The sequence below is a fragment of the Macaca fascicularis genome, chromosome 1 (genome assembly GCF_037993035.2).
Source record: "Macaca fascicularis isolate 582-1 chromosome 1, T2T-MFA8v1.1".
Classification (NCBI taxonomy): Eukaryota; Metazoa; Chordata; class Mammalia; order Primates; family Cercopithecidae; genus Macaca; species Macaca fascicularis.
Genome location: NC_088375.1, coordinates 70645798 through 70659369, shown reverse-complemented (window position 1 = coordinate 70659369; position 13572 = coordinate 70645798). Strand labels below are relative to the sequence as shown.

At 46.0% G+C, this 13572-nt stretch overlaps 1 protein-coding gene, 1 long non-coding RNA gene and 1 pseudogene across 8 annotated transcripts in view; 2 read left to right on the top strand and 1 right to left on the bottom strand.

Moving 5' to 3' along the window:
• The window catches only part of FLVCR1 (FLVCR choline and heme transporter 1), a 36439-nt gene extending 30065 nt beyond the window's left edge, over nucleotides 1–6374 (bottom strand). For all 6 annotated transcript variants that reach the window (XR_012432892.1, XR_012432902.1, XR_012432904.1 and 3 more), the window contains exons 1-2: nucleotides 5428–6374; nucleotides 420–564 (exon numbers count right to left, since the gene is read on the bottom strand). Coding sequence is in view for 2 of the 6 variants with exons in the window: in XM_005540805.5 (XP_005540862.1) it covers nucleotides 420–564; nucleotides 5428–6165 (883 nt within the window). In the remaining 4 variants the exon portion in view is untranslated. The remainder of the gene's footprint in view (nucleotides 1–419; nucleotides 565–5427) is intronic.
• Nucleotides 6375–6523: 149 nt separating this feature from the next.
• LOC102129996 (spermatogenesis-associated protein 45) overlaps nucleotides 6524–13572 on the top strand; it is a 33401-nt gene continuing 26352 nt past the window's right edge. Inside the window, exons 1-2 of one of the 2 annotated variants that reach the window (XR_012432929.1) lie at nucleotides 6524–6850; nucleotides 7436–7995. This is a non-coding gene — a long non-coding RNA (spermatogenesis-associated protein 45). Of the gene's footprint in view, nucleotides 6851–7435; nucleotides 7996–13572 lie in introns of those variants that run through there. The other variant, XR_006699661.2, reaches the window with a different exon arrangement.
• On the top strand, nucleotides 9192–9664 carry LOC141409938 (small ribosomal subunit protein eS28-like; annotated as a pseudogene).

Genomic DNA, 13572 nt, shown 5'->3' with positions numbered 1-13572 from the left:
TTGGAAATCCTTGGGAGAATTTAGCATTACCAGAAAGACCATAGCCTACGGGCATCACTTCAAAGTATGGCAAGAACTTTTTCCTGGCTAGGTAGGCATAAAAGGCATAAGATGCAGATCATGTAGGCGAATATGGGAAAAGGAGGCAGGTAATATATTTGAAACCAACAGTTACCAAGAAGAAAAGTTAGTAGAGAGATAAATGAATTAGTCCTCAAACCCTTTACGATGTGAAAACAGATGTAGTGGGCCATAACATCCCTAGGGTTGTAGCATTCATTACCTAAGTAAGACAGGGCATGGAAGAATGAAACAAGCATATGACACTTGAGATATTAGCAACAAAAATTTCCAGAGTTAGTCATCCTCAAATTTCTATCATGCATTCATTTAAGCTTTAGGGAAAGTAATTCACTTACCAATTGCTGTTAAAATAAATAAAAGTGTGGCAACAGCTGATGTTCCATAAAACATGGTGCTGATATTATAAGCCAGGAGATTTGTGTCATTCTGTGTGTTGGGTACTAAAACTGGTGGTAGCAAAAAGCCAACTGCAGTTCCAAGCTGAAAAACACATAGTCTTGTTAACAGCTATTATCATTAGAGAAAAAAGTAAATGCTGGCAATTAACAGAACATAAAGAGGACAGCTGGTGTTTATTTTTTTTTTATTTTATTTTTTTTTTGAGACGGAGTCTGGCTCTGTTGCCCAGGCTGGAGTGCAGTGGCCGGATCTCAGCTCACTGCAAGCCCCGCCTCCCGGGTTCACGCCATTCTCCTGCCTCAGCCTCCCGAGTAGCTGGGAGTACAGGCGCCCGCCACCTCGCCCGGCTAATTTTTTTTTGTATTTTAGTAGAGACGGGGTTTCACCGTGTTAGCCAGGATGGTCTCGATCTCCTGAACTCGTGATTCGCCCGTCTCGGCCTCCCAAAGTGCTGGGATTACAGGCTTGAGCCACCGCGCCCGGCCGACAGCTGGTGTTTATAAAGGTGCTTTGAAAATTAAACTATTATGTTCTTTTGTTGTTTTTTTGTTTTGTTTTGTTTTGAGACAAAGTCTCACTCTGTCACCCAGGCTGGAGGGCAGTGATGTAATCTCGGCTCACTGCAACCTGTCCCTCCCAGGTTCAAGCGATTCTCCTGCCTCAGCCTCCTGAGTAGCTGGGATTACAGGCACACACCACCACGCCCAGCTAATTTTTGTATTTTTAGTACAGACGGGGTTTCACCATGTTGGTCAGGCTGGTGTCGAACTCCTGACCTCATGATCTGCCTGCCTCGGCCTCCCAAAGTGCTGGGATTACAGACATGAGCCACTGCACCCAGCCTAAACTACTATGTTCCAATGTCTTTTTTACTATTGTATTGTTAAAGGGAAATTGCTGACCAATAGCTTTCCTATTCAAAAAACATTTACTGAGTTCCTACCATCTGAGTGATGCTGCTATCAAGCTGTGTAATATACAGTCCTTGCCCTGTAGATGCCTACAAAAGGGGAATAAGAATATGCAAAATAAGGCTGACAAAAGATGACCTACAGAATGAGAAAGTATTTGTAAATTATATATCTGATCAGGGTATAGCTTCCAGAATCTATAAATACCGATTACAACTCAACAACAAAAAAGCAATATCCCAATTTAAAAATGGGCAAAAAACTTGAAGAGACATTTCTCCAAAGAAGATATACAAATGGTCAATAAACATTTGAAAACATGCCCAAATCAAAACTATAATAAGATACCACTCCACACCAGGTAGCATGGCTACTATAATAATAATAATAGCAATAGGAAAGTGTTGGCAAGAATGTAGACAAATTGGAACCCTTGAATACTGCTGGTGAAACTATAAAATGGTGCAGCCACTGCAGACAACAGTTTGGCAGTTCCTTAATAAGTTTAACACAGAATTACCATATGACCTAGCAATTATACCTCTAGGTATATGTCCCAAAAACTGAAAACAGAAATTCAAACAAATAATTATATATGAATGTTCATAGCAGCCCTATTCACATTACCACAATAACCAAAAGGTGAAAATAACACAAACGTTTATCAACAGATAAGTGGATAAACAAAACGTTGTATATTCATACAATGAAATTATTCAGCTATTAAAAAGGAATGAAGTACTGATACAGTGCTACAACATGGATGAACTTTGCAAATAAGCTAAGTGACAGAAGCCAGACACAAAAGGTCACCTACTGTATGATTCCATTTATATGAAATATCCAGAACAAAACAGGTCAATCCACAGAAAAAGAAGGGAGATTAGTACTTGCCACAGGCTAGGGGAGGGGGCAATGGTGGGGAAGTGACTGTTTAGTAGGTATTGGGTCTTCTTTGGGGGTGGATAAAAATGTTTTGAAACTAGATAGAAGTAACAGTTGCACAACACTGTAAATGCACTAAATGCCACTGAATTGTACACATTAAAATGGTTAGTTTCATGTTATGTGAATTTTACCTCAACAAAAAATATGGCTAAATATCATAATCACAACAAGAATTAAAATCAAACTATTAGGAGGTTCAATGAAGGAAGGTTTTTAGGAGGAAGATTTTTAGGAGGAAGGGTGTGAAGAGAAAGGGCCCAAGAAAGGAGTCTGAGGCACAGAGAGTCACAATTATCATATATTTCATTTGCTGCCTTACAAAAAGCTGAATAGAGAGAATACAACTGATAATTACAAGACAGTGTGGTAATACAGAACTGTGATTGAGACATAAAGAGGGCCAAGACTGGGAAGACCACGTAATTTACTATCCATCTAGAACACTCTTCAGAATGAAAGGGACTTCATTAGTAATTATACCAGACAACAGGTGTACCACCTGGACTATCCCAGGAAAACTGGGACATATGATCATGGTAGTTAAGAGAGTACTTTGGGGGAGCACCTTACATAGAAATATTATTCAGCTATCAAAAAGAATGAAGTAAAAGAAATGGAGTTCAGGTGGCCGGGCGCAGTGGCTCACACCTGTAATCCCAGCACTTTGGGAGGCCGAGACGGGAGGATCACGAGGTCAGAAGATCGAGACCATCCTGGCTAACATGGTGAAACCCCATCTCTACTAAAAATACAAAAAATTAGCCGGGTGCGGTGGCGGGCGCCTGTAGTCTCAGCTACACGGGAGGCTGAGGCAGGAGGATGGCGTAAACCCGGGAGGCAGAGCTTGCAGTGAGCCAAGATTGCGCCACTGCACTCCAGCCTGGGCAACAGAGCAAGACTCCGTCTCGGAAAAAAAAAAAAAAAAAAAAGAAATGGGGTTCAGAAAAAGTTCCTGGAGGACCAAAGATCTGAATAAGAAATTGGAGTTAGTCAAGTGAAGAAATATTCCAAGCCAATAGGACATTACATACAAGGCCAGGCGGGAAAGGGCATGACCTTGTGAGAAACTGTAAGTATGCATAGTTCTGCATAGAGCAGAGAAAGCATACGTCTGTGGGGACAGGGGTTGTGGAGACAGATAAAGCAGAAGGGCTGGCAGGAGGCAGATCTGGAGGGTACCATATGTTGCATTACTGTTTGAATTTTATCCTAAGGACAACGGAAGCCACTGCAGGAGTAAGGATGTGCCCTGAACAGATTCACACATGTAAAAGACCACACTGGATGAATGTGGAGAACAGAGGGAATAGGGCAAGGGCTACAAATAGGGAGGACAATTAGCAAGCTCCGGCCCAAACCAAGACAGTGGCATTAGAGATAAAGGGAAATGAGCAAGGAGAAAGCAATTTTGAGTGATGTGTTCCCATGAGATATCCAAGTAGACTACCCAGCTGGCCAGTATCCGTATGAGTCTGAAGCTCCTTTATTTATTCAACATGGTTTTAAGGAGAGTAATAAATGCTGGTGATACAGTTGTGTACATTCAGACCACATGCCTATTTTCATGAAACTTACAATCTAATGGTGGGGATGGGAGAAGAGTAATAGGTAAGTGACATAAACGTGTAAACAATAACATATAAGACAGGGATGAGTGCTATAAGGAGAATTAAAATAATGTAAAGAGAGTGACTGGGCAACTCTAAATGGGATCAAGAAATGCTACTGAATATTTAAAATGAATTTAAACTGAGAGATGTGTGACAAAAAGAATCTAATCATGGCCGGGCGTGGTGGCTCACACCTGTAATCCCAGCACTTCGGGAGGCAGAGGTGGGCAGAGAGCTTGAGCTCAGGAGTTCGAGACCAGCATGAGCAACATGGAGAAACCCCATTTCTTCAAAAAAACAAACAACAACAACAAAAAAAAAACTTTATAATAGCTTCTGTCCAAACCTGCAGATGCAATCAACTCAAGTATCAGTCATAAATTGTTTTGGACACACAAACAACTATAGTTCAACCTACTCCATCTTCTGTACTTTTAGATTAGGGAAATGACTATAAAGCAATAAGCATGTAGATTCTCCGGCCTCGGCCACCTGAGTAGCTAGGATTACAGGCATGCACCACCATGCACCACTAATTTTTGTGTATTTGGTTTTGCCATGTTGGCCAGGCCAGTCTCAAACTCCTGGCCTTGATCAAGTGATCCGCCTGCCTCAGCCTCCCAAAGTGCTGAGATTACAGGCATGAGCCACCACGCCCAGCCCAGAACTGTTAGTTAGCAGTCATTTACGTGTTCTTTATGTGCCAGGCACTGTGCTGACTGTTAATATATGAAATTAAAAGGGAGCTGTTCACAATGACCTCTCAAAATGGAAACAATCTTTCCAGAATCCAATACCTTCCTTTCACAAAGAATACACTGGTGACAAAAATAATACCTACCCAAGTCTTGTTTATTACTGCATTGACAAGTTTTCTATGTTAGGCATAAACAAGCCAATACAGTTAATTATTATTATTATTATGGTTACAGTTTATTATTATTATTTGAGATACAGTCTCACTCTGTTACCCAAGCTGGAATGCAAAGGTGTGATCTCCACTCACTGCAACCTCCACCTCCCGGATTCAAGAGATTCTCCTGCCTCAGCCTCCTGAGTAGGTGGGACTACAGGTGCCTGCGAGCAGGCCCGGCTAATTTTTGTATTTTTAATAGAGACGGGGTTTCCCCATGTTGCCCAGGCTGGTCTGGAACTCCGAACTTCAAGTGATCCACCCACCTCGGCCTCCCAAAGTGGCGGGATTACAGGTGTGTGCCACCGCACCCGGCCCAGTTAATTATTTTACAGGTAATTTTCTAAGCAAGATGACAAGGTGGTTTGGAAAATTCTGTCCTTACAAAGAAATTTATAGCCCTCTTCAATCCAAGACCGTCCGGAAGTCTATTTAACGGCCTTATCTCCTCTTTTATGGACAAATACCTCCTGGGGCAGTTCATCCACACAGGCCATAGTTCTCACGGCCTATGACATTTTCTGTCTTCTAAGGATCTTTCATCTACCACTCCAGTCCTTACCTGATTGCCCAGCACGGCGGTGGCACAAGCTGTGGACACCTCTTTGGGCCCAAACCACACTGAGGCGATGCGGGAGGGCAAGCCCAGGATGAACACCTGGGCCACGGAGCACAGGCACTGGCCCAACATGGTGACCCAGAAGAGATGCTGCTGCACACTGCCGCACTTGATCCAGGCACCCAGGCAGTTGAGGCCGGAGCCCAGCAGGGCGGTGAGCCGCAGGCCTCTGGTGTCCAGCAGCCAGGTGGCCGGGAAGATGAGGGGCACGTAGGCCACCATGTACACCATGGACAGCCAGTCGATGTGCAGCAAGGTGACGCCGTAGAAGCCCCCGAAGACGTTGCTGATGATGCTGTACTGAATCCACTGAAAGGCGTTTACCAGCGAGTACAGGCTGAAGATCAGGAGCACCACGAATCGCCGCGGGGAGAGCGCCGTCCGGGGCAGCGGGGTGCTCTCGGCCCCCGGGGTCTCCGCTCCGGCGCCCGCAGGCAGCAGCCGGGCCTGGGTCTCCTCTTCTGCAGCCAGCGGAGTCTGAGGCCCGCCCAGAACTCCCGAGGCGGCAGCGAGGCTGTCCCGGGGGGCCCCGTTCACCGGGAAGGTGCCCGCTTTGGGCCCGTTCTGCGGCTCCACGCTCTCCTTCCCAGCTGGCGCGCCCCTCGGCAACGGGAGGTATCCTTTCGCGAGCGGGTGTCCGGGCGCCACCGCCGCCCCCTCCTCATCGTCTGGCCGCGCCATATCCCTGGCTCCCGGGCGCCACCTCGCTCCCCCGCCCCACTCCCCGACTCCGCTCCCCGGGTCCACAGCCCGAGGTCCTCCTGGGACCCCACCTCCACCCCCTCGGCCCACCGCTCCTTCCCCGGTGGCGCGCGCCACGAACCGCAATCCGCGCTGCAGTGTGAACAGGTGAAGGCGTCCTCCCCGGCGCCGCGCGGCAGTCACCCCTCGTCTGGTCCCGCCCCTAGAGTCGCGCGTCCCGCATGACGACGGCCCTCCGGCCAGTCAGCGCGCACCTTTGCCCGGCGCGAGAGCCAATCGGGGAGCTGCCGGGCGCGAACTGAGGGAAGCAGGGGAGGAAAGCGGGCTGGGAGCACTTGCTGACGTTTTCCTGCCCGGAAGAATGCATGGCCCGGGGTCCTTTGCACCTGAGGGTGGGCGGGAGGCGGCCCCGCGGGTTGTGTTGCTGGAAGAAGGGGTCTCGATCCAGACCCCAAGAGAGGGTTCTTGGGTCTACCGCAGGGAAGAATTGGAGGCGAGTCACAAAGCGCAGTAAAGGAAGCAAGTTTATTTGAATCTACTCCGTTACAGAGTCGCAAGTCCTCAGACTGTAGGAGGAACTCCCGTCCTTCCGTAGTGTCACTACTTAGAGGCAACTGTGCGGAGCTGTGATTAAACGTGGAATGTGCTGATGTGCCCACTAAAGGTAGGGGCTGTTGGTGCACTAATGACCATTAATCCTTCAACCTAAGCCTGCGCATTGACGTTATCTCTGAGTAGAGGGCTGGGCCGGGCTCAGTGGCCACTTCTGTAATCCCAGCACTGTGAGAGGCCGGACAGGAGGCTCCCTTGAGCCCAGGAGTTCGACACCAGCCTGGGCAACATACTGAGATGCCATCTATTTGGGGAAAAAAAAAAAAAAAAAGCAAGCAGCCAGTCGTGGTGATGGATGCCTGTAGTCCCAGCTACTCGGGAGGCTGAGGCAGGAGAATTACTTGAACCTGGGAGGCGGAGGTTGCAGTGAGCTGAGATAGCAACACACTGCCCTCCAGCCTGGGTGACAGAGTGAGACCTTGTCAAAAAAAAAAAAAAAAAAATTAGGACATCTGGACATTCCACAGACTTGGTGGGAGAAGTCCTGTATGGTCATAAATATTGTGTAATTATAATTGCTGGTCAGCTTAGAATGCGGCTATTTTCAGACCTTTAGCATTAACCTTATAGGTGCCCTGTGAGTGCCTAGTTACTCACTTTAATATGCAGTCGCTCTGGCTGTGTTTTATTAAACCAGATACCTGGTAAGCAGTGGCTTCTCTAACAAGTGGGCAGCTTGGAACTGGGAACGAGAGAGCCACCGAAACAGAATGAGGGAGACAAAGAAGTGGGCATCACCCTCAGCTCCACAAGGGCTTCCCAAGGTCGCTGTACCGTACGCAGGCCCGGGACGAACTTTATTCTCGCCCCAGCATCGTTGTCCGTCTCAGTGAGACCCTGGCTTTAGGGCAGACAGGACCACGTTTCATAAATTCATACTGTCCCAGCAGAGGAATAACGCCAGAAAGCGTTCCAGTACAACCAGAGAAAGAGAATCCATGAGAAATCTGCCCTTGTGAAGTTGGAATCCCCTCAACCTCACCCCGCTGACTTGAATGAAGCGACTGAGATGGGCTGTGATGGAGCAGATCTGGTTGCTCGACCTTCTCCCTTGGACCAACACATGTAGTTAATAGTTATTGGACATGCACATTCAGTGGGTCCAGTGGGTTCCAGGTACCAAACTTGTGCTGAATGGTATGTGCCAGACACTGTCTTGCGATCTGGGGAATAAAAAAATAAAAACGAGATTATCCGGAGCACAGTAGCCTTGCGGTCTTCCTGGACTAGAGAAAATTCAACCCTTCTGCTTCTTGGGAAGCTTTGTTCGGGGAAAAAAAAGAAAGAGACCCCAAAGAATTTGTTACTAAATTGAAGTTGAAACTAGGTGTATATAGTACAAGAGTTCTTACCATGCATTTAATCTTAAAAAGTGCTGATATCTAGAACCCTAAAACCCTGCACTTTTTTATTGCCTCTTACATTATTATTTTGGTCATGTATGAAATATTTCAGGCATCTCTCGGTACAGGTGAAATGCTACATGTTCTAAACTAAGGAATAAGTGCATTATAATGTCTTCCTTGGCCAAACTGTATAAATTGCCACCCCCAACCCCCCGCCCCGCCAACATCCCTTCCCTGCTGTTTTTCTTTCTTTCCTAGTGCTTACCTTCACCTAAAATGTCCTATATTTTTACTTATTTTTTCTAGTTTCCTTCCTTCCTTCCTTCCTTCCTTCCTTCCTTCCTTCCTTCCTTCCTTCCCTCCCTCCCTCCCTCCCTCCCTCCCTCCCTCCCTCCCTCCCTCCTTCCTTCCTTCCTTCCTTCCTTCCTTCCTTCCTTCCTTCCTTCCTTTCTTCCCTTTCTTTCTTTCATCTTGCTCTGTCACCCAGGCTGAAGTACAGTGGTGTGATCTCGGCTCATTGCAACCTCTGCTCACTGCAACCTCCGCCTCCCAGGTTCAAGTGATTCTTCTGCCTCAGCCTCCTGAGTAGCTGAAATTAAAGGGCTGCACCATCATGCCTGTCTAATTTTTGTATTTTTTTTTAGTAGAGATGGGGTTTCACCATATTGGCCAGTCTGGTCTCGAACTCCTGACCTCATGATCCCCCCACCTTGGCCTCCCAAAGTGCTGGGATTATAGGCCTGAGCCACCATACCCGGCCTCTTTGTCTCTCTCTCTCTCTCTCTCTCTCTCTCTTCTCAGCTGACCACCAAGCCTGAGTGCTTTTTGTATGTTTTGTAGAGATGGGGTTTTGCCACATTGCTCAGATTGGTCTCAAGTAATCAGCTCACTTTGGCCTCCCAAAGTGCTAGGATTACAGGCATGAGCCATTGTGCTGGTCCTTTTTCCGGTTATTTTCTCCCTGCCCACTAGAATGTGAGTTCTGTAAGGGCAGGGCTGAAAGTTTTGTTGCTTTTTGCTACCGCTACTATTTTTCAAGAATTTGTAACCAGTGTACTTTGTGTACCTAGCACATAGTAGGTGTTCAATAAATATTTACTGAGTACAGCTAATGAGCACTGAATTACCGTGAATATTTTAAATAATTGCTTGCTTTGTAAAGGAATGTATTTCTTCTCTCCTCCCAACTGCTGCTGCATCGCCATCATGGACACCAGCCACGTGCAGCCTGTCTAGCTGGCCAGGGTCACCACAGTCCTGGGCAGAAACAGCTCTCAGGGACAGTACACGCAGGAATTTGTGGACGACATAAGCCACTCCATCATCCACAGTGTAAAAGGCTCTGTGCGTAAGGGCTGTGTGCTCACCCTGTTGGAGTCAGAGCGAGAGGCCTGGAGGTTGCACTGAGCTTGGCTGCTCACTGGGTCTTGAATATTGGGTTCGACCACTTGGTCCGTGAGAGTACTGTGCCATGACCTGCTCCTTTATTTTATTTTTTGCCGGCCACACAGGAATTGAGATATGCATTTAAATAAAGTGTTTGTGTTCCAAATTAGAAAGAAAAGAAAAAGAAAGAAAGAAAGAAAGAAAAAGAAAAAGAGAGAGAGAGAGAGGGAGGAAGGAAGGAAAAAAGGAGGGAGGAGAGAAGGAAGGAAATCTTTTTTTAAAAATTCTTATTTTTTATTTATTTATTTTTTTGAGATGGAGTTTCGCTCTTGTCACCCAGGCTGGAGTGCAGTGACACGATCTCGGCTCACTGCAACCTCTGTCTCCTGGGTTCAAGCGATTCTCCCTCCTTAGCCTCCCAAGTAGCTGGGATTACAGATGCCCACCACCACGTGCAATCTGTTTCTTAAAAAAAAAAAATCTTGTCCGGGCATGGTGGCTCACACCTGTAATTCCAGCACTTTGGGAGGCTGAGGCAGGTGGATCACGAGGTTAGGAGATCGAGACCATCGTGGCTAACATGGTGAAGCGCCATCTCTACTAAAAATACAAAAAATTAGCCAGGTGTGGTGGTGGGCGCCTGTAATCCCAGCTATTTGGGAGGCTGAGGCAGAAGAGTGACTTGAACCCGGGAGGCAGAGCTTGCAGTGAGCTAAGATCACACCACTGCACTCCAGCCTGGGTGACAGAGCGAGACTCCGTCTCAAAAAAAAAAAAAAAAAAAAAAAAGTCTTGCAAACTTCCAGAAGGAAGGGAAGGAGGGAGGGAAATATCTTTCTTTCTCTTTTTCTTTCTTTCTTTTTTTTTTTTTTTTTGACAGAGTTTTGCTCTTGGAGTCCAGGCTGGAGTGCAATGGCGAAATCTCAGCTCACTGCAACCTCTGCCTCCAGGGTTCAAGTGATTCTCCTGCCTCAGCCTCCCAAGTAGCTGGGATTACAGGTGCCTGCCACCACATCCGGCTAATTTTTGTATTTTTAGTAGAGACAGGGTTTCTCCATGCTGGTCAGGCTGGTCTCAAACTCCCAACCTCAGGTGATCCACCTGCCTCAGCCTCCCAAAGTGCTGGGGTTACAGGCATGAGCCACCGTGCCCGGCCGCCATTCTAATTTCTTAATCTTGTCTTCTTTCTCTGGCTTCAGTGGTAGATACTTATTAACCAGTTTAAACATGAATCATAATTTATATCAAATGTTTGGATGTATAACATAGAATGAACCTTAATCTCTGTCAAAAAAGATACTGCTGGGAGCATCATTTGGCTAGGAGTCAAGATGAGATTGAGCTACTTTATGGGTGTGGAATGCCAAGTCAGAGAGATCTGAATAAGTAAGACTTCAGCAATATGAGACCTGGACAGCATCCAGGAGCCAAGGTCCAAGATGCTAATAGGAGTGATGTAGCTGTCCCTGAACAAAGGTTTCCCACAGTGTACGAGCCTCAGAGGTTAAGATGCAAACCAGAACAATGCTATTGGATATGCAATCCGTAATGTTTCATGGGGAGGTGGGTAGATTTGGCCAGCCTTGCCTTCAGTTTACTCCTACTAGCACCAGACTTTGTCCCCCTGAGCAGCAGAGGCTATATGGTTCTGTTCTGTGAAAAGAACAAGTTGGAAATGGAGGAGTAGAGGGGAAGGCTGGAAATCAGAATTCTCCCACATGTATTCTTCCCTCCATTGAGACATTTTATTTGTATGTATTTATTTATTCCTAAAAAAAAAAAAGTCCCAGGATTTTTTTCACCTATGTTTTTGTCTTGTTTCTTCTCAGTCCATGATGCCAGTTGAGGTCATCAGTACAGCAAAACCAAACTGGTGAGATGGCAACAAATTATTCTGTCACTTTTCTAATCTTTTTTTTTTTTTTTTGAGATGGAGTCTCGCTCTTGTCACCCAGTCTGGAGTGCAATGGCGAGGTCTTGGCTCACTGCAACCTTCGCCTCCCGGGTTCAAGAGATTCTCCTGCCTCAGACTCCTGAGTAGCTGGAATTATGGTGCCCACACCATGCTCAGCTAATTTTTATATTTTTAATAGAGATGGGGTTTCACCGTGTTGGCCAGGCTGGTCTCGAACTCCTGACTTCAAGTGATCTGCAGGCCTCGGCCTCCCAAAGTGCTGAGATTACAAGTGTGAGCCACTGCACCCGGCCCAGTTTTCTAGATCTTTGAATTGCACATCAAAGCTGAAGCTGATCGCTCCACACTTGTTTAACCTGCCTATGAGGTTCACAACAATTTTCCCAGCTCTGGGATCATCAATGACTTTTAATTCACCAATATAACAATGCTTCATCATCGCAGTTAGAAACCAGACCATGACTTTGGAGCATGACCTGATAAGAACCTGGCGTTTGGGTCTCTTTTTGGCATTCATGCACACCATTGTGGTGGCACAGGAAGATGATGGAAACTATTTGTACATTTTTGTGTAAAGCTACTAGAGATTTAATTCTGCAACAGCAGAGCTTCCTGCCCTAAAACATCTCTGAGGATTTGCTAAGGCCGATCCTGCCTTTCATGTCTGCTTAAAATTTACCTGTTGCGTGGTTTAAATATAACCAATGTCAAATCACAACTAAATTTTCCATGTTACATCTGGTTCTTATTCCTTTGGGCATTATTTAATTTATCACATTAGCTAGTTGACATGTTGGCTTTAAAGATCACAAGATTCAGGCTGGGCAAGGTGGCTGACAGCTGTAATCCCAGCACTTTGGGAGGCAGAGGCTGATGGATCACCTGAGGTCAGGAGTTCAACACCAGCCTGACCAACATGGTGAACCCCTGTCTCTACTAAAAATACAAAATTAGCCAGCCAGTACTAGCAATTTTAAAACTATTACTTTCTTTTACAGTTTTTAATTGCTTAATTTGAATGAATTGAAACATACTATCTCTCTTCAACCCCACTTCCCATATCCAGAATTGATCCAGGTTTTTAGAGCCTAAAGGCTTAATTTGGGGATGGGGGTGTTATTTAAGAAACTAACATCAAAATTAAAATTTAAAATGAGGTTGGGTGTGGTGGTTTACACCTGTAATCCCAGCACTTTGGAAGACAGGGGCAGGTGCATTGCTTGAGCTCAGGAGTTCAAGACCAACCTGGGCAACATGGCGAAACCCCTTCTCTACCAAAAAAATAACAGAATTTAGCTGGGTGTGGTGGCACATACCTGTAGTCCCAGCTACCTGAGAAGCTGAGGTGGGAGGATTGCTTGAGCCCAGGAGGTCAAGGCTGCAATAAGCTGAGATCACGCCACTGAGATCACGCCACTCCATCCTAGGCAACAGAGTGAGGGCTTATCTTAAAAAAAAAAAAAAGAAAAAGAAAAAAAAGAGGTAGAGAGAGATACAAGCCTTCAGAGACCCTCATATTAACTTCATGGTAAATCTGCCTCTGCTCACCCCTCCCACTTGTAGGAACTAATATCTTCATTTCCAGATTTACTCTGAAAAAACTGTGCAACTGCTTCACATGTTTCCTCTTCATTCACTACTTTGGAACTCACTGAAACTCTGATGAAAGAATTGAGTCAAAAAAAAAAAAAAAAAAATAGACCTCCTTCCTAGCCCTGGCACCATTCAGAGCATCTACTACGGAGGAGTCTTTTTTCTTTTTTCTTGTATTTTAAGTTCTAGGGTACATGTGCATAACGTGCAGGTTTGTTACATATGTATACTTGTGCCATGTTGGTATGCTGCACTCATCAACTCGTCAGCACCCATCAACTCGTCATTTACATCAGATATAACTCCCAATGCCATCCCTCCCCCTTCCCCCGTCCCCACAATAGGCCCCAGTGTGTGATGTTCCCCTACCCATGTCCAAGTGATCTCATTGTTCAATTCCCACCTATGAGTGAGAACATGCGGTGTTTGGTTTTCTGTTCTTGCGATAGTTTGCTGAGAATGATGGTTTCCAGCTGTATCCATGTCCCTACAAAGGACACAAACTCATCCATTTTTATGGCTGCATAGTATTCC